The following is a 26,831-nucleotide window of genomic DNA, read 5'->3' as shown; positions in this document are numbered from 1 at the left end:
TTTCCCCCCCCCCCCCCCTTATAGCCCTGATGAAAGGTACAACTGCAAGACGGTTACAAATAAACATCTACTACAGACTCAAATCACGTAGGCACTGCCCACTTACTGACAAAAGCTCTAATAAAACAATTAAAAATAAAAACAAAATGGGCATGGCACAATGCTTCGGTGGATACTTTTTAGGATCATTTGAAATAATGGATCTTTAAATAAAATCATGTTGTTCTGAACATAGAGCTTTCATACTCTGCTTAACCCCCATAATCAGTATCCAAAAGGCATTGTAGTTTTACACTGGTTCAGTCTGAGCACTGCTGCTGACATTTCAAGTCATTAAAACTTAAGAAAACTGAGCAGGAGAAAGTTGCTATCAAAGCAAACATCCAGATGCTAAGAACGACAAGCTAAACAAAAACAACAGCCTGTCCTTTTTCCGATTCACTGGACCTCTGACTATGTAATACTGCGGACTTCATTAAGGATTTTAAATTTGGAGAATATACTGTACAACTATCTTTGATGTGGCTTGACTACAGACTGAAGGTGAATGGTGAATCCCATAAAAACGGTTTGCATACATTTTTTTTTGCCTATTTTTCAAGTTTTCTTGGAAGTATGTTTAAACCTTTTCCTCAAATTGTCAGTAAGCTACAATAATACACAATATATCATGATCATTGATGCACATTTTAAATAAATCAATTTAATGCATTTTTTTTATTTTCATATATCACAGAACTGAATATTTTACATTACAGTAATTAGTTTTTTTATTTTATATAATATGCTCAATTGTCATAAAAATGCCAAAAAAACAAAAAAAATCCTGATTGTGCTAAAATAGTCAAAGTGATTTAATACATTTTCATTTATTTTTCTTTTTTTTTCATTCTCAGGCAAAATATGACCCAAACATTTCTTTGAGATTCACCTTAAAATACAAAAACGGTACTTTACTGTATATACTTAACATGATGAATGCAATCCAAATAACACTTCTCCTGGAGGAAAATGAAATCATGATCCTCTGGTCACAACAGATTGGTCCACTAAAAAGCAGCTTCTACAGTAGTGATTTTGGAGGCAGGGTGAGCATAAGATTTCCCGTTCTTAAGCCTAGTGTACAAACATACAAAAACATCCGTCGATATCAACACATCCTATGAAACCAGCATTTGTACAGCACTTCATTACAGTTTGAACCATACTTTTCAAGTACAGTTTTGTTAGAGGAGCTTTTATTGCCATACTTTCCAGTTGTAATATTAACATTGATTAAGATTAATGGATGGAGTGATATGATATGACATCTGACCTCCTCTCATATCCAGATCTTAAGGAGATGTTAGGACGTGATCGACCCATTGACAATATATGTCAGGGATTTGAGATAAACAGACAACACAAAGGTGATACATGGGTGACTACATGAAATGAAGAGGAGCAGCCCTTCGGATCGCTTGATGTCTGACTGACCCTTTATGTTCCTTTGATGTCCATTGAGCTCTTTCTTCTAGTGTGTGGTAGACTCCTATGCCTCTGAATCAATTCTATGACCTGAATGAAAAAAGTAAAAAAAAAAAAACTTTCCTTAGATCATATTTGAATTAACTGTCTTTTTGACCCATATGACAAAAATATAAAATAAAATAAACATTTTCTGGCCAATTGTTTTTTTTTTTTTTAATATATGCTAAATAAATGTTGTATATGTAAAATGTTGTAACGTAAATAAATATATATATATATATTTGAAAATACATTTAGTTTCAACCTTTATATACCAAAGTTACATTTTAAATTGTATTTTAGAGGCAAATGTGGATAGAACAGTACTAGCATATATGTTTTATGTCCAGTGTTTCTTCAAATATGACATATGTGAATGTATTTTCTTGAAATATAAGGAGGGCAAAATATATATATTTTAAATACTTTATAAATAGTAAAAAAATATATATATATATTAAAAATGGCCAAAAAATATATTGGTACAAAATATGTAAATATTTTTTTAAATATTTTGTTCAGCCTTTTATTGGTATTTTTATTGCCAAGCGACATTCCCAGCTTGTTTCCGCGGTACTCACATTGTTTAGGTATCTTAAGAGGCTCTGTGTCTCCGGACAAGACTTGGTGCATGGCTCCTCTGAATTGGTACAGCAGCTTTAGGCTCTTTTCCTCTCCGACACAGGGGTCATAAAACCCTGGCAAGCCAGCCTGATTAACATGAGACAGAACTAATTCATGTAAAGCACCTGGCAGGTGTTTAAGCAGCTCATTGATGTAAAGCACCGGTAGATGTTTGCGTGTCTAACCTTTGATGCTTCGGTAAGAATGAGTTTAGAGTCTTTCACTAAGCACTGGAGCGGGACGGTCACATCAATGACCTTCGCACTCTCGCGTTTCTGACTATTGTCGGACACAAATTTGCCGTACCAAGCATTTAGAATGATGAGACCTAGAATAAAAACATATGAATCACATCACATAAAACATTGTTCACTTAAAGAAATGTTCCATGTTACTGACAGCAAAGTGTAGCCGGCTGCTGACTACCATCAGTATTTCCACTCAATTTCACAGTAATGTACCTTCAGTAGAAAGTGGTCCAGAGGATTTAAAACCAAAAATGTACAACTTTTGTTAATTTCTGACAAACAAAAGTATTTTTTTGATCTGTGAAGTTTTTAGCAGTAAGAATACCATGGTTCCTGTACTTATTGACCAATGAATTTCCCCTTTTTCCCATTTTTGTGATTTGATTTTAGTTTTTTGTTTTAAACAAAATTGAAGATTTTTCCGTTTTTGAGGAAAAAAAGTGCTTAGTTATATATTTAAAGTTTTATGGCTATACTTATTTATATACAGTACATATACTTTAATTACTGCCGTGTAAGAAGCTATTTTTGTTTGTTTTTAAAATGAATGGAATGGTGATAATTGCCAGTATATCACAGATGCTGTCCAAAGAGTATATATGTATAAAAAAGCAAACAAAAAAGTGCATCTGCATTTCACAAACCCATTTTAGATTCCTCAGCATCAATAATTCTCTTCACTGACTCTTGCATCAGCAAAACCTGAAAACCAAAGAAACAGTAACACAAGAAAACAACATATCTACCCTGATAAATGGTTGTTTGTGTTGGTAAGAGGGAGATAGTCATTGTTGTCTATGTATTTATTTTACTCACAGCAGCTTCAGCCTCTTGCTTCCTGCGAGCAATTTCTGAAGCAGAAACCTCCTTCTGTTTCTCCAACTCCCTATAAACAACCAAACAGTCAGGGCCCTTCATCAAAGAAACTGTGGTAATGTAAAGATGGGTTTCAGCAAAACGGGTGGTTTCAGAGCCATAATTATGGATAATAACTCACTGTTCCTTCTGGGCTCGTACATAAGGCATAATAATAAGCTTCTGGACAGCTAAGTAGATGGCCAGCGGGCCCACAGTGACATAAAACACAGCACTGGGTAAAATCTGGTCGGTTAGGTGAATAGGGAAGAGGTAGGTTTGACTGGCTCTGTTCAACCTGTAGAGAGAAGAAAATGACCATCATAAATAGACCACCCACGAGCAGCCTGAGTTCTGCTGCGCTGTGCTTATTGCGGTTAAGCTCAAGTCAGTGCTAACCTGATTTTGAGGGAGACTCCTTGGGGTACACCAATGCTGACGGTTGCAGCCACAACACTGTGGCGACTAATCTTACGCTCTGCACCATATTCAACCAAGGTGCCAAAGAACCCAGTCCTGTTGAATACAAAGACAATGAGCTGTCAGGGTAGACGAACAAATTTCTTTATTTTAATTTACTTTTTTTTTTTTTATTAAACAACATAAACTTTGCAGTGATTTTAAAGTACTTGTCAGTTTCAAGTTTCAAAGTACTTGTCTGTTTCAACACATTCAACAATTGGATCACACAACCATTCAAAAGTGTGTGTTGTATTTTACATGCTTCTAAACGTTTTGTAAAATATATATAAAGGTAGATATTGTTTATTATTTTGTATTATTTTATTGGTGCATAGAGATAAAATGATTAAATGTTGCTTATAATTTACTGAAAAACAGTGTCTAAATTTGTACTATTTTATTGCTTTAAACATGAATCTACTCACCAAAAATGATGATCCTATCATTAGAAATATATATTTTCAACATTAATAATAATAAGAAGAAATGTTTCTTGAGCAGCAAATCTTCTTTATTTTAATTTACTTTTTTTTTTTTTATTAAACAACATAAACTTTGCAGTGATTTTAAAGTACTTGTCAGTTTCAAGTTTCAAAGTACTTGTCTGTTTCAACACATTCAACAATTGGATCACACAACCATTCAAAAGTGTGTGTTGTATTTTACATGCTTCTAAACGTTTTGTAAAATATATATAAAGGTAGATATTGTTTATTATTTTGTATTATTTTATTGGTGCATAGAGATAAAATGATTAAATGTTGCTTATAATTTACTGAAAAACAGTGTCTAAATTTGTACTATTTTATTGCTTTAAACATGAATCTACTCACCAAAAATGATGATCCTATCATTAGAAATATATATTTTCAACATTAATAATAATAAGAAGAAATGTTTCTTGAGCAGCAAATCAGCATATTAGGATGATTTCTGAAGGATCATGTGACACTGAAGACTTAAGAAAAATTTAGCTTTGCAGCACAGGAATAAATTACATTAAAATATATTTTAACAGAAAACATTTTTTATTTTTAACAAAACATATTTTAAAATTGTAATAATACTTCACAATATTCAGTCCCTCCAGGATTTTGCGATCCTGCGATCGCTGAATTTAATGCAAAATCAAGCAAACTCCGCAATTTTCGCAAGAGCTCGCAAATTTTCTTAATTGCCGCCGATTTTCCGCAGATTTTGGGCATTTACGCGTCCTGTGACGCCATCGCAACGCGCATTCGGTCAAAGAAAGGTTGTTCTCAGTTCCAAAAATGGAATGAACAGCCTTGCGTTCTCATCATGACCGATTTACAAGAGCTACATTGGACAAATGAACTGAAAGCGGAACGAATCCGCGCTACTCGTTTGGGCTACAAAGCGCAGACCGTTTATCTTCTCGGGCTGATCTCGATCACACAACACAGTGAAGAAAGTAGTCGAATTCATCGCAGAATCAATAACTTCTCTGTGAAATCTTGTGAGAAGCATTCAAATTCGGCGCAGAATTCTGTTAAAGCTACAGATATGATTACATTATTTGTTCATCCTTCATAGGTTGCCCCCATTTATAAAACTAAAAGTTTCATGATGTAGGAAAGCAAACAATTATTTAAAAAAATAAGACATTAAATTACCACTAGTAGATGGCTGCAGAAAAGTACTTATAGGCTTATTGGCCATTTCCACTCCCTAATATATATATTGTGTATTTATTAAATTATATTTAGACATGAATGACAGTAATAAAAGTTAATTCTATCTGCATCTTCTCAACTACTCAAACACTCTAAAAAATACATCTTGCATATGTAAATGCAGACATCAAATAGACATCTCCGAGATTGAGTACATGTGCGATTAGGGTGAGTGCTTTACTGTCAGGTGCTGGTGCCACCTTCTGTAGAACTTAATGGCACTGGTGCTGGTGCCCTCAAATGTTAGTCTGGAGCCCTACAATGGTTCTCGAAGTCAGAAAAGTCATAACAATGTTAGAAGAATGTTGTCTGTGGTATATTTTCACTGCAAATTTTGAGAAAAGCTGCAGCAAAATCAGTCATTTTAGGCCGCAAAAATCTGAAAAAATCTCCGCGAAATCCTGGAGGGACTGAATATTACTATTTTTACTCTAATTTTGATCAAATAAAAGCAGCCTTGATGAGCATAAGAGACTTCTTTCCAAAAACATTATAATTTAACACACTTTGAACAGTAATGTATATAGATTGCCCATCTCTATTGTAAGCTGTAGTTAAAATACATACTTGATGGAACCTTTGACCTTAGTCTGGTCTTCATCCTGGAATTTGTACTGATAGCTCATCATCAGGTAGGAGTGAGGAACGCCCAGCTGAGGAACAGGAATAAGAACAGATAGATTGCATTCTTAATGCATTAACTTTGTTTTGAATTAAACACATTACCATCATCAGTGTACACCTGCATAGGCTTCACCTGCAGGGCCAGGGTGAAGTGGCTTGTTTTGGTGTCTCTGACGATGCTGGTGGTCATGGCAGACTGGCTTCCCCAGCGCCACTGCAGGTAGCCCATAGTGTTTTGGTCAAAGTGGCGGGCCATCATTGTAGTGGCACTGGGCCGCACGCCACGTGAGGAGAACTGCAATCCCCATTGGGCAGTCACAAAGCTATGTGATACAAAATTGATTTTAGATTCACAGAAATGAGAAACACAAATCAGCCTCAACATACACAGACAGACACCTACCAGCGTGCAGTTACGTTACGGAACACTTTCATCCCAAATAAAGGTCCTCTAATGTCCCCTGCACCAAACTCCAGCTTAAGACACACAAACAAACTAGAACTTTAGAACCAGACCAAAAAAAAAAAAGGTGGTGTGTTGGAAAGAGTCTCACCTCTCCCCAGCCTCTTGCTGAGGTCACACGCCGCACACAAAGGTTTATACTTCCTCCCCCGTTGCCATTATGTGTAGACAGAGATCCAGAAAGTACAGCAGTATCTGAAGTGGTTAAGGGTGCCTGACAAACATAAACATATAGGATTACAGAGCACAAGGGAGTATGGAAACAGACTAAAAAATAAAAAAGGTAATTGTGACTTTTTATATCAAAATTCTGATTTTTTTTTTTTTTCGCAATTGCGAATTTAAATCACACAATTCTGACTTGGTGTGAATTGCGTGATATAAACTCACAATTCTGACTTTTTTTCTCGCAATTGTGAGTTTATATCTCACAATTCTGAGAAAAGTCAGAATGAAGTCACAATTGCAGTTTTATATCTCAGTTATAAAGTCCAATTCTGAGGAAAAAAAAGATTGCGAATGAGTTTATATTCCACAATTTTGACTTCATAATTCGCAATTGAGAGTGTATATCTCACAATTTGAGAAAAAAAGTCAGAATTGTGAGAGAAAAAGGTCATAATTACCTTTTTTATTTTTTATTCAGTGGCAGAAATGGGCTTCCATGAGGGAGATTGTGACATCACGTAATGCTCGTAATTGTACATACTGACCTCAATGGATTGGGAAATGTGCATCCTGTCGATCTCAATGTGGGGAAAACCTCCTCCTGGTACATCCTCAAAGTCCTCCTCATATCGGTCGAAGAGGTCTGTCGCATCTATGCCAACACTTATTGTCCCCTGAATGAAAACAGAAAAAAAACGAGTAAAACACCATTTAGACCAATTCTGTGACATAAAAAAAGTGATGTTACAGGGTTTCTGCAGTGTTTTTAAATCAAATTGAACACGTTTTTCAGACCTGCGCTAATAAAATTAAGACTGTATTTCCATATAGAACAAACCCTGCAGTGATGTATTTTTGCAGGCCAACCTGGAAGTCAGCATCAACCTGGTTCCCTTGGAAAAAACCCAAAATAATTTCCCCATTGGCTTTTGGATTATTGCAGACAATAAGCTCGGTGACCAACAAGTCTAAATATAATCGCCAGAAGTAAAAAGCTACAGTAATACAAATTACACCATAGTCGCATGACTTCAACATCACCACTATTCAACATATTTATTTTAAAACATTTTCCTTAAAGTTTGAGTTAGAATAGTTTGTAAGAGCGCAATTAAAAACACAATGAGGCTGTGAAAGTGGACTAGTGAGTAAATGAGTTTTCCTGTTCAGCGAATCAGCGTGATGTTTAATGTCCCAGACAGCCTCTGAAGTCCCATTTAGCCTCTTGTTAGCAACCTCCTTTTTCAAGACAAATAAATAAATAAAAAAAAACAAGGTGATTGGGTATTTGATGTCGCAGAATAAAACAAAAATATCCTGAGCTTACGTTAACAGAAGTTATTTTAGGAATTTATCCAAAAACCCAATCAAAAACAAAAAAAACATTGACCTTGTAACAATGGAACAGGACGGGCTAAAACTCATTTACAGGTTTTGGTCTACAAAAATACATCACTCCTGCAGTACTTTTTTCATCACCAGTAAATCATAAGAAATCACTTCTCAAAAATATGTGGTATACATTGATATCAAACTGTTCTGAAACCGTGAGCTTGTAGTATCTGCTCCAGTGTCATGTTTTATTCATTTTAACATGCAGTGCTAATAATCAAATTAGACTGTATCATGATTCATGTTTGTCTGTCAACAAAATTAAAACCTTTTAAAATGATAATCAATTAAAGGAGACATATTTTGCCCCTTTTTACAATACGTAATATAAGTCTCTGGTGTCCCCAGAATGTGTCTGTGAAGTTTCAGCTCAAAATACTCAACAGATAATTTATATACTTTTGAAATTGCCTATTTTGAGTGGAAGCAGAAACACGCTGTTTTTTGGGCCTGTCGTAGGTATGTGGGGGCGTGTTAGAACGAGCCGTTTTAGGTAGGCGTGGTTGACTCTTAACTTTTATAAAGAATATCTCTTTGGATTTGAGACTTTAGTCTTTGCAACTTTACAGATCTTCTTTATGCACCAAGAGCTTGTAACACTCCAAAGAGAAAGGAAAAATTGAAATAGCTTCATATGACCCCTTTAATACTTTTGTTATACCATTTAAGATATTTTATGGCCTTAAATTTGACTTTTTATAGACCCGGTGTTACAAACTTTCTTGATAAATTACAACGTGCAAACCAGATATGCAGTCATCCAAAAAGAGAAGACAGAAAACCAATCAAGAAAGCTGTCCTCAAATTTCGGTTTCTCAACAATCAACCTCAGCAATAAAGCAAAGATTTGACTGCTATTATCTGGCCTCTAAACAAACTGGCATATTGAATCTTCGAAATTACATCAGTTGGAACACAACAAAACTGGGAGATTCAGTGAAATAAAACTGCATTTTAGGAAATAAAAACTAGTCTTGTCATTATCTCCCGCTGTCATTTTGGTCTGGAATGTCCACCTTAGGGTTTGTTCTCTGCTGGAGTCTCCTCTCATCTCTCTCCCTCTGTAAACGTTCATATTCCTCCCTGATCTCTGCTGGGGTCCTTTTCCTCTCCACCACCTAAAGATATCAGGGATCAAGCAAGCAGACGTGACATTAGTATCACATGCACCACAGCAACAAACAGTAATACAAATATTTGTTATAATAAATGTGGAAAATCAAAACTAACCTCCCAACCTTCCACCTCTAGGCCTTTTTTCCCAAATATGTCATATATGGCTCGGGATTGTGGGTCACTGAGAACTAAGCAGAGGTCAAATAATGAAAGTCAAATAAAAAAAAATATTTTTGGACTACAAATATCAATTATGTTTCAAATACACTTGGACACATTATATACAATGCACTAGGCACTTTACTGTCTATCGTGTGACATTCAGACGTCCATTTTGCCCACTGTTAAATTCATGAAGCGTCCAACATTACACACCTATTTAAAGCTGCAGTCCGTAACTTTTTTGTTTAAAAATTATCCAAAATCAATCTTTGAGCAAGTACATAACCAGCCCAGTGTTCAAAACTATCGCCTTACTTTAGCTCGAATCACAACGGTAAGCTTGTAATAAAGTTTTCTAATTTGAGTGGTACGGGTAGGTTTTCGCGGGAAATTCGAGCATGGCGCTGTGTCATTACGTCACGTCTGTAAACATAAAGAAGTTGTCCTGGCTAGTATGCTATATCGCACGTGAGGATGCTACAGGTGACGGATCGTATATAGCCTTTTCTCACAGCAGCTGGAATAAATGGCGGATTGAGTTTGAAAACAAAGTATAACAATAATAATAATTGGCACGGTTTTTTGATGTGATATGAGCTAAAAGGTGGGCCTGGGGGGGCCCTGCAGTAAGTCATAGCCCCGGGGCCCAGTGCGGTCTTAATGCGGCCCTGTCCACACCGGTGCGGTGACTGAGAGCCACCGGGTGTGCCTTACAAGTCTTGAAAAGTGAAGCTGCGGGCTCTTTGATCGCCCCCTGGTGGCTGGCTGCAGTACAGGTCATAAACCCCGCCCTCTCCATGTAAACGAATGCGACTTGAGTCAAAACTCAAGCAGTAAAAAAAAGTTTTTTTTAAATTTTTTTTTTTACAGTCTATAAAAACAGAGCCACACATTAGATTCAGCCGTGCTGGTGCACAACCCACGCAAAGAAGATAATTCCGCAAATAGCTGAAATTGCAGGTTTTCAAACAGAGACGGCGACAAAGAGGCAAAACTTACGGACTGCAGCTTTAAGTTGCATAATTCATGTATAGAGTGCTGTATGTTGCTGTGATGTCAAAACTTAGAAGACTCCATGGGTTCCCTCAAGATTTTCCTATGGATTTTTATAACTTTTTTTTTTCATTCATGAGTAAAATAATGTCTGTGGTAAACATAACTTGCTGACTGCACACACTCACACCCAAAACATTCTTATGTGGATACTTATTACAAACTATCATATATTCAGACAGTATGCAATTTCGGACGCACCGACAGTTATGCCGAAAGTAGTATATCCCAAAGCTTGCCTACTATTCTGCTACATACTCAAAAGTATGTATTTTTCTTCACAAAAAGAGTACATACTTCTAGGACATAGTATAAGTATGCAAATTGTGACACAGTAAAAAATCTTGAGGGAACCAGTGGCAAATTAGTCTTCCGGGTTTTGACGTCACGGCTGCAGCACTCCATTTGAAGTGCACTTCTTCTTTAAAGAATTTTTATTGTGAACACACTACTTGCACTATTTATACTACAAAACAGCATAGAATAGTGCATAAGTATGTGAATTAGGATGCATCTACTGTTCTAAAAACTAAAATAGTTTATAAGTTTTACAAATATGGCTCTAAGTCGGTATTCAGTGTTTTTGTTGATTATCTATCACAACCCTTTTAAGTACAAATTAAATTAGGCTAATACTTTATCCAAAAATTACAAACATTCACCCTCATGCTATTCCAAATCTGCATGACTTTCTTTATTTGTGGTAACTATGAACTTTCCTTGTATGGAAGAGCTACATAAACCCTTGGCTATTTTTGGATTTAATCTGTATACTGTAAATTGTCATATTAGTTCTGGGGACAGTTATAATAATTACCCTCATATGCTTGGTGTACATAAGTGAAGAGTTGTTCAGCCTGCCTCTTTAGCTCGGGGTCTCTGTGCTTGTCAGGGTGGTACAGCATACAAAGACGCCTGTACGACGACTTCACCTCGTCTTGAGTAGCCTGTGGACCATAAGATAGATAAATAGTAGATGACAGACATAAAGATTGATGGATGGATATCATATTATCAAGCAGAGTCAACATAATTTGAATATTTAAATTAATTGGTTCAGCCACACCTTGATAACAGGCTTCCGATTGGCTGTCATGCTCAGGAAAGACTGCGCGTTGGCGCGCTTTTCCATTTAAACTCAAACGCCAACATTTCCGTTACATCCTCAGAGTTTGAGGCTCATTGGAAATACCGGTCGAGCAGAAGAGCGAGCAGAATTTTTTATTGAGGTTGGTAGGTGTAATTTAATAAATTATACATTAAACGGTTTTATTTAGCCGATGTTTATTGGGTTAATAGTAAGTACTGCTTTTTAATATTAATATTAAGTGAATGGGTTCTGAGATAAGCTCCAGTCATGCGCATTTTACGTACGTACATGCAAAATATTAATAAACATCACCCAGAATGGCTGATATAAAAGCAATTTGACAGTTGAAACGTCAGATCAACGAGTACGTTACGAGCTCAATGCAACCGGCACGTAATAGTATGCCATGACAGCTGTATGAATCTCTGTTACAGGACAGTATCACCTAATAAGAGAAATTGCATGGCTGTCTTCATTTTGTGCAGAGCTCGACAATGCAGATGAATTATGCTCCTCTTAGAAACATATCCACTTTCTTACCTCTCTCCTGACATTGAGCAGGGAATAATAATCTTCGTTATCTACTTCCAATTCATTTTCCAAGGCAGCCGCCATATTCACAATGTCCCAAATCCCATCCCATCGATTCCTACTACGGCGAAGGCCTTTCTCATGAATATTAATTAGGCAACGTGACGTTCGGCCAGTACGCCAATCTGATTTGTCAAAAGACTGATATTGGAATATTAAATACTTTTCGTCAGCAAGCGCTTCAAGAACTCGGCGAGTTGACGTCAGCACGATGAAAAGAAAATTAATGAGCTCTGTCTTCGCCATAGTAAACCCACCAATTCGCCTACGGCTGAGGCTCAGGATTCATATGTTGTCCTGCCACCGTGTGTTCTGGAGAGAGTTATTTAAAATTTAAATGTACCCGCTATTATACAGATTCCTGGATGAAAATAAGTAAAACAATCACTTAACGTTTAATAGATATTATTATTATTATTATTATTACTACTACTAATAATAATAATGTATTTTAATAATAAATGTGCTCATTTGTATCCAATAAGTATTAATCCAACAGCCTTATTCTTCCTTAAACAAAATGTTAGTTATGATTAATTCTACACTCACATATAGTACATTTATATGTTAATTTTTAATAAATTTCAGGCGAGTTTTAGAGGAAATGTAAAACTTAGGTCACCTTTTTCTTAAGTTTTTCACCGTTGTTAACCACATTTTGACTTGATTTTAAATGACTGTGGCATGTGACTTTTTTAATCTCTGTAGTCTCTCAATATTGTTATAATACTGCATGCATAATAATAGTATGTATTTTTTTTGACGTGTATTTTTTTTCTTATTTTATGATTCTGTTGTTCAAATAACATTCGCAGTGTAACTCCATGTTGTGTTGTTGTGCGTGATTTGACTTTATTTGGGAAAACGGCAGACCGACTCTTATAATGCTGTTTGTGGTCGATGAGTGGAGCTGTTCTTTCAGCACCATCTCCTTCAGCACCCACGAGTGGACAGCGCTCAAGAACGAGTCTGGAGCCTCCACGCACGACCTGAAACATCTTTTCCAGATGTTTTTATTTTATTTTTTTATTTTTTTTTATTATTATTATTCTGTTGTGTCTCTGCTGTCTTGCGACACTTACCTTTCAGAGGAAAACCGTCATCGTCTCTATGCTTAAGTGGTTTCACAATCATCTTCAGCACGAGTGGCAGATTAACGACTCTAACATGACTGTTAGCATATAATTATATGACACAGTGGGGTATGTTATTAGTACTTAGACTGCTGGACACGTATCTCGATTAACAGTGTTATAAAATAGTTTTTTACTGTCACGGCGCTCGGTGGGCAGAACGGATATGGGTGTCTGCCAAGCATGAATTCATAAATGTTCGTCCTTTAGATTTAAATATAATCCGCATATTCTGCTTTTCATATATGTATATTACAGTCCTAAGGTTTTCCCCTAAATATGATTAAAAAAAAAACCTTATCGGTCGCTGCATTGTAAAGGTGTCTCCTGAATAAAACCGATTCACCAATGGCGTGGAAGAGATGGATAAAAGGAGGATATGGATTTCGCAAATTCATGAAGCATCACCGAAAACACCATTGTCATTTATGGCACTTTGCGGCCAATAGCTAACGCGTATTCACGCACGCGCCTCCCGCCTCTCGCCCCCTCCTCTAGCCGCGTCCTCGCCGTGAACGCGCGTGGTACCCCCCCGGTCGCTAGGAGGAGGAGGAGGAGGATGTGGCGCGCGGAGGGGAAATGGCTGCCGAAAACAAGCCGGAAGGTAAGAGAGAAATAACAAGATTATTATTTTTCATTTCGCAGCTTTATCAGCGTTAAGCTCCAGATGATGAAGGTCGGGATAGGGATGCGCGGCGGAGAAAGTCAGTGACATTTTCGCTCAGCTTGTGTTTGTCACGAAATGGCAAAAAAGCTGAAGCGCTGATGGGATTAGCCATCTCTGAGACGGCTATTAAAATAACGGGAACGGAGTTAGGTAATCACGGGTTACGTTCATTACGCGACTCGTTTCATCTCAAAGCACAGAGATTTTTCAAAGTCACACGCATCCAAGTCAAGCCGAACCACAGCCTTCGTTAGATGAAGAGAAACATGTTTTTTTTCTTGTAACTGAGACGAGCACATGAGCTCAGCAGACGAAATGAACGCGTGAAATGACTCGCGTTTGGTTTAGAGTGGGATTCCACCACACCACATCCACGTTCCCTTTGGGCTGACAAACAAGCGAGCTCCGTGAAGTCAAACGCTGTCAACTACTTCATTTTTCTTTCGCATTGAACAGGGCGACGCTTTTAACTCCGAAAGCGATAAATGCAGATTTATGGTGATGCTCTAAAACGTGATTGATTTCTTTCCACCCCCACCAGAACCCCCCTTACAGTGACTGAACCCACCGACAGCTGCTCTATATGCTTTAGTCTTGTGTGAAATATTTTCCCAGAACTGTGACTGTTTGGCCGCTGCTGTTTTGAAGCTGTCAGCAGTTATTTTCTTAGATGATAACATATTTTTTAAACTGGATTGGAAAGGACGCTGGGAAAACTGAAGCGGAATTTTAATGAGGCAGCAAAATGAAAGGTAAGTCTCTCCTCTTTGCTAAAGCGATGCTCGGCAACTAAAATCAAGTTCATGCTCTCGCTATTCGCTAGAATTTGATTTGTATGTAATTACAACTTAATTTTTCTATTTATATGGTCGTAATTTAAAGTTCACTTTCTTTACATCAACGGAGCGCGCCATGTAGATCATTCTTTGAGGATGCTTTTGATGTTTACCTTACGTCTTAAGGAAATTCCTTCAGACTAAAATGTATGTATTTTTAAAAATTTAATATAACGAATTTGACGGAAGACGTAAATAATTCAGATCACATTTAAGATTCACAAGACGCTCCCTTGCCTTCAAAATTCCTGTTTACTTTGATCCATTTTGGAAAACGTAATTTTTATAGGGACCAGATGAATTGTCAGACATTAGTTTGATTCTATAGCATCCTGGGTAGAAAATGCTGATTGTTCATTAATGTTGGAAAATTAGGTCTTGAATAGCTTAAAATAACAACCACGAGTTTGTCAACATTTAATTATTTATTCAACTATTTTTTTTTATTCTAAATCAAGGCAGTCAAGGACGTTTTGGTCTAAAACAGCCACAGGGTGGTGCTATTGAGCTGTACAAATCAATACCCCCTAATGTATATCGAAATATCGGAAATGTATTTAAAAATCATATCACCGTTATTGAAAAAAATTATATCGCGATACATATTGATATTGAATTATTGTCCAGCCCTATGTTCCTGTATATACTATTTATTTCCACGAACATGTTTAATCAATTTTAGAAGAAGTTTAAAGGGAATTTATACTTTAGGTCACCATTTGTCACCGTTGTTAACCACATTTTGACGTAATTTCAAATGTTTGTAGCATATGACTTTTTTAATCTATACAGTGTCTCAAAATTATAATAATAGGCCTACTGCATGCATAATAATTGTATGTATTTTTTTTTCTTATTTTTAAGATTCTGTTGTTCAAATAACATTCGCAGTCATCACTACGTGCTGTGTTGTTGTGCGTAAACACTCGTGATTTGGCTTGATTTGGGAAAGCGGCAGACCGACACATATAATGCTCAGTCTGTTTGTGGTGGAGCTGTTCTTTCAGCACCATCTCCTTCAGCACCCACGAGTGGACAGCGCTCAAGAACTCATGACCGAGACTGGAGCCTCCAGGTGTTTCTTTTTTCTTTTCTTTCTTTCTTTCTTTTTTTTTTTAATTCTGTTGCATCACTGCTGCCTTGCAACACAATAACATTTTAGTGCAAAACCGTCATCATGCTTAAGCCCATGCCATTCTGGTTTCACAATCATCTTCAGCACGAGTGGCAGATTAACGACTCTAACATGGCTGTTAACATCTAATTATATGACACAGTGGGGCATGTTATTAGCACTTAGACTGCTGGACACGTATCTCGATTAGCAGTGTTATAAAATAGTGTTTTACGGTCCCGGTGGGCAGAACGGATGTCTGTCAAGCATGCATTCATAAACATTCGTCGCATAGACTTAAATATAATCCACAGATTCTGCTTTTCATATATGCATATTACAGGCTTCCACTAAATCCGATCCAAAAACCTTATTGGTCGCTGCATTGTAAAGGTGTCTCCTAAATAAAACCGATTCACCAATGGCGTGGAAGAGATGGATAAAAGGGGGATATGGATTTCGCAAATTCACGAAGCATCACCGAAAACACCATTGTCATTTATGGCACTTTGCGGCCAATAGCTAACGCGTATTCACGCACGCGCCTCCCGCCTCTCGCCCCCTCCTCTAGCCGCGTCCTCGCCGTGAACGCGCGTGGTACCCCCCCGGTCGCTAGGAGGAGGAGGAGGAGGATGTGGCGCGCGGAGGGGAAATGGCTGCCGAAAACAAGCCGGAAGGTAAGAGAGAAATAACAAGATTATTATTTTTCATTTCGCAGCTTTATCAGCGTTAAGCTCCAGATGATGAAGGTCGGGATAGGGATGCGCGGCGGAGAAAGTCAGTGACATTTTCGCTCAGCTTGTGTTTGTCACGAAATGGCAAAAAAGCTGAAGCGCTGATGGGATTAGCCATCTCTGAGACGGCTATTAAAATAACGGGAACGGAGTTAGGTAATCACGGGTTACGTTCATTACGCGACTCGTTTCATCTCAAAGCACAGAGATTTTTCAAAGTCACACGCATCCAAGTCAAGCCGAACCACAGCCTTCGTTAGATGAAGAGAAACATGTTTTTTTTCTTGTAACTGAGACGAGCACATGAGCGCAGCAGACGAAATGAACGCGTGAAATGACTCGCGTTTGGTTTAGAGTGGGATTCCACCACACCACATCCACGTTCCCTTTGGGCTGACAAACAAGCGAGCTCCGTGAAGTCAAACGCTGTCAACTACTTCATTTTTCTTTCGTATTGAACAGGACGACGCTTTTAACTCCGAAAGCGATAAATGCAGATTTATGGTGATGCTCTAAAACGTGATTGATTTCTTTCCACCCCCACCAGAACCCCCCTTACAGTGACTGAACCCACCGACAGCTGCTCTATATGCTTTAGTCTTGTGTGAAATATTTTCCCAGAACTGTGACTGTTTGGCCGCTGCTGTTTTGAAGCTGTCAGCAGTTATTTTCTTAGATGATAACATATTTTTTAAACTGGATTGGAAAGGACGCTGGGAAAACTGAAGCGGAATTTTAATGAGGCAGCAAAATGAAAGGTAAGTCTCTCCTCTTTGCTAAAGCGATGCTCGGCAACTAAAATCAAGTTCATGCTCTCGCTATTCGCTAGAATTTGATTTGTATGTAATTACAACTTAATTTTTCTATTTATATGGTCGTAATTTAAAGTTCACTTTCTTTACATCAACGGAGCGCGCCATGTAGATCATTCTTTGAGGATGCTTTTGATGTTTACCTTACGTCTTAAGGAAATTCCTTCAGACTAAAATGTATGTATTTTTAAAAATTTAATATAACGAATTTGACGGAAGACGTAAATAATTCAGATCACATTTAAGATTCACAAGACGCTCCCTTGCCTTCAAAATTCCTGTTTACTTTGATCCATTTTGGAAAACGTAATTTTTATAGGGACCAGATGAATTGTCAGACATTAGTTTGATTCTATAGCATCCTGGGTAGAAAATGCTGATTGTTCATTAATGTTGGAAAATTAGGTCTTGAATAGCTTAAAATAACAACCACGAGTTTGTCAACATTTAATTATTTATTCAACTATTTTTTTTTATTCTAAATCAAGGCAGTCAAGGACGTTTTGGTCTAAAACAGCCACAGGGTGGTGCTATTGAGCTGTACAAATCAATACCCCCCCTTCAAACCCCCCTAACACACACACTTACACACATTGGAACTAAGAGTGATAACTAAGATTGCCTATTGAAGAATTCCATCAAAGTGACGAAGTTGCCCTCTTTGATTTGGGAGAGCTCACGGAGTTGCCTGTGTGGGACAGTGGCGTGCACGTGTGCTGTTCTCTAGTGAACTATAGAATTGTCTTCTAGAAAATATTAATTACACACTACTTCGGATCTATAGGCTTTAGCACGGTTGTGTTTCCCGGTTGTTGGTGGATATCTTCATTTTTGCTATTGCTGAGAGATGACCTGGCCAGAAAAAGGTATTGCCTTTCTTTGTTTCATCATGCATATTTTTATCTACGCAAGTCTAGTCAGGTAACGCTTTGCTCTTGCTCTACTTCTTAGAAAGAAAAATGTGTCATAATGGAACGTAAGTTTGGGGACGGAAGGATTCTAGGTTATTTTTACCCATTTGAGCTGCCACAGAACAGGAGAAAACATTGCCTCTTTTGACCTGTACGGCCTAAAACTGTGTCACGCATTTGTATCTGACAGTCTTTGCTCTTGCCAGCTTCCTGGATCACTTCTATTCTCTTCCTCCACACAGGAAGCGTATCCTCCAGTGGTTCTTGCCAACACAATGATGGCAGCTTATATACAAGGATGTGCACCTCTCACTACCCCATCAGCTTTTAGATGTTTTGAAAGTCATGTTGTGGAATATTTCTTTGGGTAGAAAGTGCATGAGCGTCTCTTTCTCCATCTTTCTCCATGGTTCTTTTGTATTTTACTCACATACATGCTTTAACTCGCATATATTGTGCCAAGAACCTCAGGCTGTTTAAGCTCAATTGTTTGGTTGCTCATCAAATGTCAATTTATCAGAAAGTAATGTTTCACTGTGTGGTTTTGCTTAAAAGTAAGCTCCTGGGCTTTTTCTGATCTGTTTGGTGATGCATTAAAAAATACAACTGATACTACTGGCTCCTCCAGACAAATTGGGTTGTGTAGAATTTATCTAGCCTCTCTGATGTTTTGCCTGACTAAATTAGCACAGTAAGCTGAGTTTTTTGTTGCTGTGTCACCCACTTTTACTCTTTCTATCTGAAGAAGTTTCTTTTGACTTGATAGACCCTTTCTAAATTATTGATTATATGGAATGATTAGTCAAATAGAAGGAGAGGACACAATGTGTCTAGTTTACCAGTGATTCCAGTACTAAATCCTTGGCCATCACTGTTAAAGAGTCCATTTGAAAATGAACAGCTATGTTTACCAATGTTTAGGTGACAACAAAGGGAAATTAAAGTGTTGGATGGTTTAGCTCTTCAGATTTTGGTTCCAGTAATTTGCATGCATTTTATGTCTCCCTGTATGTGTTGCGTACATCGCCAGACTTTGCTGTTTGCTTAAAGGGTAGTTCACCAAAAATACAAATAATTTACTCACCCTCATGGAGTTCTAAATGTGACTTACTTTCTTCTGTGGAACATTTAAAAAAAGACATTTTGAGAAATGTCTGAAACTAAGTGTTTTTTTCCCCCCCTATAATGGAAATAAATCAAAGGTAACAAAAATATTTGGTTACCAACATTTTTCAAAATATATTTCAGAGTATGAGAAATAGTTTGGAATGACATGAGGCTGGGTAAATGATGACAATATAATTTTTTGGATGAACTATCCATTTAATTAGCTGCAGGTTTGTACTTAGTTTCATTCTAATGTTGTGCATCCATGCTCAAAAGCACTTTTTTCCTGCCAAGGGCATTTAAGAATCCAGTAAGCCACAGAAATTAGTAGAACCACATCATGTGGTATGATTCAACGTGTAGATTTAGCTCTTCACCAGCCTAGTTGATTGCACACCTACATACACATCTTGTATGCAATACATGGATGCTGGAAAATCTCCTGTAGATTCACAGATGCAAGTGTGATGGCAGCTATTTTTCTTGCACTTAAAATAAACCCAAAATGACCTTTTGACTTCTAGTGCATGAACCTATCAGTCGGAGCAGGGCAAAACTTTAGCGCAACGTCACAATCATAATGCGCCGGGATCATTCAGAAGGCGAGAATAAAAGCATTTAATGACCTCTGCATGAATACAATTTAGAGGACTTTGTATTTTTGTACCCACAGACCTTCTCCCCTCACTGTTCCCTCCCCCACTGTGTCCCCTGTAGGACTGAAGAAAATACGTAATCCGGATCGAATGTACAGAACTGCCGTCGGTTACACCGGCCATGTTCCTCCTAAGAGTGTCAGCGATGACACCGACAACAACAGTAAGAGAGCTGGCTTCCTTTTCCACTGCATCCCTCAAAACATGACAATGTTATGAAATGCTGTTCATCTTCTCTGCCCATTCGTTTACATACTGTATAACCTCATTCTTGCAGCTGGTATAGTTCATCAAGAGTGTTTTTATAGTATTACCAGAGCCCAAACCAGAGAAAGATCAAATTATTACGACTCTCTGGAGCATATGATCTAAAACCTTGCTTTCAGCACAATAATGGTTGTTTTCCTGGTGTGTTTACCAGGTTCAAGAGCTTAGCAAATTCTATCAAAGCAATTTGTAATAAGCCAGCGTTCAGCTAGCAGGTGACTTTTAGCGCAGGGAGTCGGGAGGGAGAGGCCGTTCTTGATAGATCAGCTTAAAAAAGGCCAACGTCTCATTTTCATTCAGCTCCATTACAGATGATATTTATTCATGCATGGCCATGCTGCTCCGGAACGAGCAGCATATTTTTGGAAGCAGCAGCTCGTTGTCATGGCTAATCAATGTGCGGCGCTCTTTGAGCAGAGCCCAGGCGTTGGCTTGCGTGGGTGGGGATGAGGGTGTGTTCACCTCCTGATTCCCCATTGGAGAGTTCTTGTTGTGCTTCTCTCTCTCTCCAGTCATTCTCAGTGATTTCACTAAGTGATCAAGGCTGTTTCGAAGAGACACTCACTTAATGAAGACACTCCGACATGGACACTAAGTGGCAGAAGTTCTGCTGCCCAGTTGTAGCAGGCTAACAGCATGATTAGCTGCTGGAGGGATATACGTCTAGTCACATTAGTGGTTTAACAGCAGCAAGTTTTGGGCTTAAGTCACTCTTTGGTAATCCATTGATTAGGCCACATGTTGATTTTCAAATGAAATAAGCCATTGGTTCTTATTACGCAGGAGCAGATGTTGCTTGTGAGCCTTGAATCCCTTGACATGTCGGAATGTGAGGATAAAAGGAGTTCCAGTTCAGACAGCCCTCTTCATTGACCCCATTTCAGCCCGATTCTTTTGCTTTGTTGAGTCAAGAAAAGCTTTGGGAGCCAACTGGGACAGAACCAGAATGTCGAAGTGAGCTAATTGGGAGGAATCCTGGTCTGCCGATCCTCTCCTTCCCCACCTCTCATCTTCCGTAGTGTCCAGCGTAGCCTTTTTTACTCCACCAGTGGAAATCCCCGGATGAACTACACCCACTTATTAAGGCAGCCACATTGCACATCATCCAGTCTCTTTAGAATATGTGTAGATGTGCTTTTTTTTTTCCTTTTAGGCCTATGTGTGTTCAGTTCATGAGTGTTGTGGTATCACATGAAATTGCAGATTTTTATTTCATGCTGCTGCATATTTTCTGGGACAAGAGTCACTAGACAAGAAGCAGTTAGCCTCGGGAGACCCCGGGAGAATCATCCCTTGGCTTACTTCAATGGAAGGATGACAGTGCATTAATTTGCCTCCTTGTCACAAACGCAGTATCCCATATCTTCAGTGTTTTATCAGCCAAGGTTTTATTTAAAAAAAAAAAAAAAAAAAACACCTTAGCAATTAAGAGAGAAGTTGCTGCCGTACAGATCTTTTAAATTGGCTAAGATAAAATTAAATTGAGATCCTGCAAATAATGAGAGGTTTTGTTCTTGTTGCAGAGATGCAAACAGTTGACTGAACTGCTCAACCAAAGAAGAGAGCAGAGAGAGATTCTGGTCTCCTGGGATGCCCAGACACATAAGTGAGGTTATCGTAGAATCGGCCTCCTGTCTTGGAGGAGTTTGAACTCTTTGCTTGTGTAACATCTCTCGCTATCAAAACAGTTGGTGGTAACTGTGCCAAGCGCTAGCGTGACGGGCGTCCGGTGACGCTTCACTTGGCGGAGGCTTATGTCACTCTTCATAAGAATCATGCCTCATCTGTGCGTGCCAGCGCACATTTGTTTTACTCGTCTTAGGGAGTAAGTCATGACTAAGCCAGTGCAACATAGCTTCCTTTTAGGTCCAGCTGGCCTTCTTGTTTATGAAGACCTGTGACAAAATCGCACCTAGATTGTAAGGGGGTTGTTTAATCCCATCTCTCACTTTCAGTGTGTTTTTGGCTTCGGTACTCACACTTAGGGTTGGGAATCGAAAATCGATTCCGATTCCAGAATCGGATACTTAAGGTCAGGAATCAGATACTTGTTGTCAAATTAAAATTTCGATTCCACCTATCGATTCCTATTTTTTATTTTTATTTTTTTCTTCATCTGTGTAGTGTCGAAATTTGCACCCTGATTCATCCAGTAATGAAACAAGTACATCTTGAGTGAGTCATTGAACCATTTTATTCATAAATTACATGTGATTTTGTTTAATTGTCTAATGTTTTTTTTCTTCAGAATCATGAGAGAACCACAACTTCCATTGGAGAGAAAACATTTTTTTTTATCCAGAATCATGCAGTTCTATTTTGCACACAAACAGCTCTTAAAGAGTCCAGTTTTTATGTAGCCTGTTGATTTTTGTTCATGGTATTCAGCTCCAATAAATGGTTTGCAAAAAAGAGACACCGGATAAATATCATTATTTAATCACACTGGAATCAAAACTGGGAATCGAAAAGAATCGGAATCGATAAGCAGAATCGGAATCGGAATTGATAACATTCAAACGATACCCAACCCTACTCACACTGTGTAAATGGCTTTCGTGTACAGTGTTGTTATTAACACAAAGATGGGGTTATTATGAGTCATCTAAAGACTCAGACATTCAGCACATGATTCAAACAAGGAGCTATTGAAGAGCATAGTGATGATAATATGCTTTTTTTTTTTTGCTTGTTTGCTGGAGAGGGGAGAGCGAGAGAGAGAGAGAGAGAGAGCGAGAGAGAGAGAGCGCTTGGGCAGGCCAGAAAAGAGGACCAAATTGTTTGCCAGAACTCTAAAGTGCATTTTGTATGCATAGCTCAACTCTTTATCCATTTGTATTCATACACTCATTTGCATGATTGAGTCCATGTGTATTTGAGCATTCTCATATCCTCTGTCTTGTTTATGTCTCTGAATGCCTTTCGGTAGTCAGTGTTGCATGGATTTGCATGTTGGTTTTATGCGTTCAGGTGTAAGACGATGGTTCAAGCTGGTGTTTGCCTATTTGTGTGCTGTTTATAGGACCCGCTTGCGTTTTATAATTCATGTCAGAAGCATATGTTTTGTTATCACTTCATTTATAATATGCCTCAGAATGTTAGCGTGTTGGAGTGTATTATACATATTTGCATATTATCAAGTGAATATTTATATTGCATTTCTGTAGATGGCTCAGTAATTTTTAAATCAAAGATGTATTGTATTATTGAAATCTATTGTATGTCAATCTTGTGCACAGTCAGTGACTAAATATAGATGGTAATATTATACTGATTAGTCATTTGAAACAAACATTGAATAAATATCAGTTAGCTATATAGAGTTCCGTGCAGCATTATTCTGATTATTTTAAGAACCAGGGGCCAGATTCACAAAACTTTTTTTTTTTCAAAATATTAATTCCAGATAATTGAATTATTTTCTTGCTTTCTAACTTAAGAACATTATTACAAGGATACATTATATTATTAATTTAAGATTTTTTCCTACGGAAAATTCAAATGGATGTATTTAGTGAATACATCCCTTGGACTTTTACCAGAGAAATGAATGAACAAACAAAACACGACAAGTGTGAGTAGATGCAGTTTTCCAAACTCCATCAAAACACGGCTCCCACACGGAGAGGTGACATTAATTCAGCTTTTTAATGTGTAAAAAGCACAGAGGAGCTTTGCATTTTTATAATCTCCTCTCTATAAACAATCTTCATTAGCCAAATGCCAGATAGCTATCTGGCGAATGATCTATTAAATGGCACAGATGTGGCCGTTGATGGTGATGAAGGCCCGGAGCCAGTGAAGGAGCTGTAGTATTAAGCAGAACAATAGAGCAATCACTGCTTTGATTGGTATTGATCTTGGAGCGGGAGGTGCGAGTGAAATTGAAACTGACCAGTTGGACCCAGATCCCATTTGAATCAGAAAAGGTGGTAAAACAGCGTGCCAAATGATGTCATGGCTCTGGCCGGACACAAGCTTCCTTTAATGGCTTTAGGACGGCACATTATTCTCTGTTAAGAGGAAATGTGAATCATTGTCAGGCCGTTTCCCTGTGGGGGGAAAATAGATTTATCATCCTCCCTTTCGTTCGTATATCCTCATCTTCCCTTCTTTATGTCCACTCTGTCACTGTAGCTTTTATGATGAGGATCATGATCACACAATCATCCTGTCAAAATGCTTTATATGAGTGTGATTAGTTGGGATTAAGCATCGCATACGATGTGGTCCACAGTTGAGGAGAATTCAGTCAACATCATCCTTAGTGCTAGTGAAACACAAATCACAGAGAAAAAAGGAAAAGTGAGTAAAGAAAAGGTATCTTATCATTGTGGCACAAAAGCAAGAGGACACTATCGATTTGAGATCTGTTTTTGTCAGCCCTCTTTATCCCATCCTAAAACAAGCTTCGCTCCTTTCTTTGAAGTGATGCTTGCTCAAGCTGCCATGACAGATACAGTAAAACAGCTCTTCACCACCAGGCCTTTTAAAGATGAGCCGTTAAACCCCAGATTAGCACCAAGATTCACATGTTTTTCTTGCTCAAAGGGGTTCGAGGAGGAGGACCGGTGCTGGAGGTCACGGCAGCCCTCCTTCTCAACTTTTCCTCAGATTCACTGAAGAATCTACAATCCACCGCATCCCAACTCCGTGTTTGGAAAGGAAATTTAAGTGTACTACGGAACCCCAAAATGGAATAAATAGCCTACGAGATGGGAGGATAAAAAAAAAATTTCAATACCTACTCTTGCAATTATATCGTTGGGTAATTATACTGTATATAAATTGCGGCCATCAGGGAGCCGCTACTAATATGCAGGGCATTGAAACCGCTTTCGAATGCGCGCTCTCATTTTACTTTCCCTTTCGAGATTCGCGATCACATGGACTCTATACTACGGAGCGGCAGTACCTACCACACATTTTACAAGATTAGATATTTGTCAGTGGTGCTCAGGATCTGCAAATCATTTTTAATCAAAGATGTGTTATTGAAACCTATGTCTATCTTGCACAGTCAATAACTAGTGTACAGTATATAGAGGTCAATAATATACTGATTAGGCAATAAACATTGAATCAATGTCAGTTTGTTCTATAAAGTTCCATGCAGCATTATTCTGATTATTTTAAACAGCAGGGGTTCACAAAACATTTTTAAAAACATTAATTTAGAAGAATTTTCTTACTTGTTCTTACATTGTTTTTAAGATGTATCAGTGAACTATAGAGTTTGTCATATTATTTGGGTATGATCCCAGACAACATCTGATTTTATTGTTAAGAAAAAAAAAACGTGTTTTTCCTTAAGAATTTTAGTGAATACATCCCTTGGACTTTTATCAGAGATATAAATGAACAAACACACACACACAAAAAAGAAAAAAAGTGTCAGTAGATGCAACTTTTTAAACTCCATCAAAACACAGCTCCCACACAAAGAGATTACATTAATTTAGTTTTTTAATGTGTTAAAAAAAAAAGCACAGAGAAGCTTGGCATTTTTATAATTTCCTCTGTATAAACGATCTTCATTAGACAAATGCCATATAGCTATCTGGCGAATGATCTATTGAATGACGCAGATGTGGCCGCTGATGGTGATGAAGGCCCGGAGCCAGTGAAGGAGCTGTAGTATTAAGCAGAACAATAGAGCAATCACTGCTTTGATTGGTATTGATCTTGGAGCGGGAGGTGCGAGTGAAATTGAAACTGACCAGTTGGACCCAGATCCCATTTGAATCAGAAAAGGTGGTAAAACAGCGTGCCAAATGATGTCATGGCTCTGGCCGGACACAAGCTTCCTTTAATGGCTGCAGGACGGCACATTATTCTCTGTTAAGAGGAAATGTGAATCAGTGTCAGGCCGTTTCCCTGTGGGGGGGAAATAGATTTATCATCCTCCCTTTCGTTCGTATATCCTCATCTTCCCTTCTTTATGTCCACTCTGTCACTGTAGCTTTTATGATGAGGATCATGATCACACAATCATCCTGTCAAAATGCGTGTGATTAGTTTGATTAGTTGGGATTAAGCATCGCATACGATGTGGTCCACAGTTGAGGAGAATTCAGTCATTAGTGCTAGTAGTGCTAGTGAAACACAAATCACAGAGAAAAAAGGAAAAGTGAGTAAAGAAAAGGTATCTTATCATTGTGGCACAAAAGCAAGAGGACACTATCGATTTGAGATCTGTTTTTGTCAGCCCTCTTTATCCCATCCTAAAACAAGCTTCGCTCCTTTCTTTGAAGTGATGCTTGCTCAAGCTGCCATGACAGATACAGTAAAACAGCTCTTCACCACCAGGCCTTTTAAAGATGAGCCGTTAAACCCCAGATTAGCACCAAGATTCACATGTTTTTCTTGCTCAAAGGGGTTCGAGGAGGAGGACCGGTGCTGGAGGTCACGGCAGCCCTCCTTCTCAACTTTTCCTCAGATTCACTGAAGAATCTCTCCTAGGGTTGGGCCGATAGACGATGCCATCGTCCATCGCCGATGGCTGACAGACATCACGATGTTGAGCCGGCATCGTGTTCTCCC

General features: G+C 38.2%; 2 protein-coding genes across 8 annotated transcripts in view; one reads left to right on the top strand and one right to left on the bottom strand.

The window, feature by feature from the left end:
• Positions 1–793: 793 nt before the first annotated feature.
• On the bottom strand, positions 794–12,094 carry dnajc11b (DnaJ (Hsp40) homolog, subfamily C, member 11b). Of its 2 annotated transcripts, none has more exons than XM_016566813.1 (16): positions 12,001–12,094; positions 11,188–11,317; positions 9,270–9,343; positions 9,056–9,157; positions 7,193–7,321; positions 6,571–6,693; positions 6,420–6,493; positions 6,150–6,339; positions 5,960–6,045; positions 3,636–3,752; positions 3,379–3,534; positions 3,198–3,267; positions 3,026–3,083; positions 2,319–2,461; positions 2,091–2,220; positions 794–1,557 (listed from the first exon to the last, which is right to left on the bottom strand). In XM_016566813.1, the coding sequence occupies exons 1-16, from the start codon at positions 12,073–12,075 to the stop codon at positions 1,532–1,534; spliced, it is 1,683 nt and encodes a 560-aa protein (XP_016422299.1). In that variant the 5' UTR covers positions 12,076–12,094; the 3' UTR covers positions 794–1,531. The 2 variants fall into 2 exon arrangements, with proteins under 2 accessions (XP_016422299.1, XP_016422300.1); XM_016566814.1 differs by lacking the exon at positions 12,001–12,094 and adding an exon at positions 11,437–11,541.
• A 4,311-nt stretch (positions 12,095–16,405) lies between these two features.
• The window catches only part of LOC107751174 (calmodulin-binding transcription activator 1-like), a 324,185-nt gene continuing 313,759 nt past the window's right edge, over positions 16,406–26,831 (top strand). For 5 of the 6 annotated variants that reach the window (XM_016566811.1, XM_016566809.1, XM_016566808.1 and 2 more), the window contains exons 1-2: positions 16,406–16,478; positions 20,083–20,184. In XM_016566811.1, coding sequence (XP_016422297.1) covers positions 16,454–16,478; positions 20,083–20,184 — 127 coding nt within the window. In that variant the 5' untranslated portion in view covers positions 16,406–16,453. The remainder of the gene's footprint in view (positions 16,479–20,082; positions 20,185–26,831) is intronic. The other variant, XM_016566810.1, reaches the window with a different exon arrangement.

The sequence above is a fragment of the Sinocyclocheilus rhinocerous genome, unplaced genomic scaffold, assembly GCF_001515625.1.
Source record: "Sinocyclocheilus rhinocerous isolate Xijiao unplaced genomic scaffold, SAMN03320098_v1.1 scaffold362, whole genome shotgun sequence".
Lineage (NCBI taxonomy): Eukaryota > Metazoa > Chordata > Actinopteri > Cypriniformes > Cyprinidae > Sinocyclocheilus > Sinocyclocheilus rhinocerous.
This window is presented reverse-complemented; position numbering and strand designations above follow the sequence as displayed.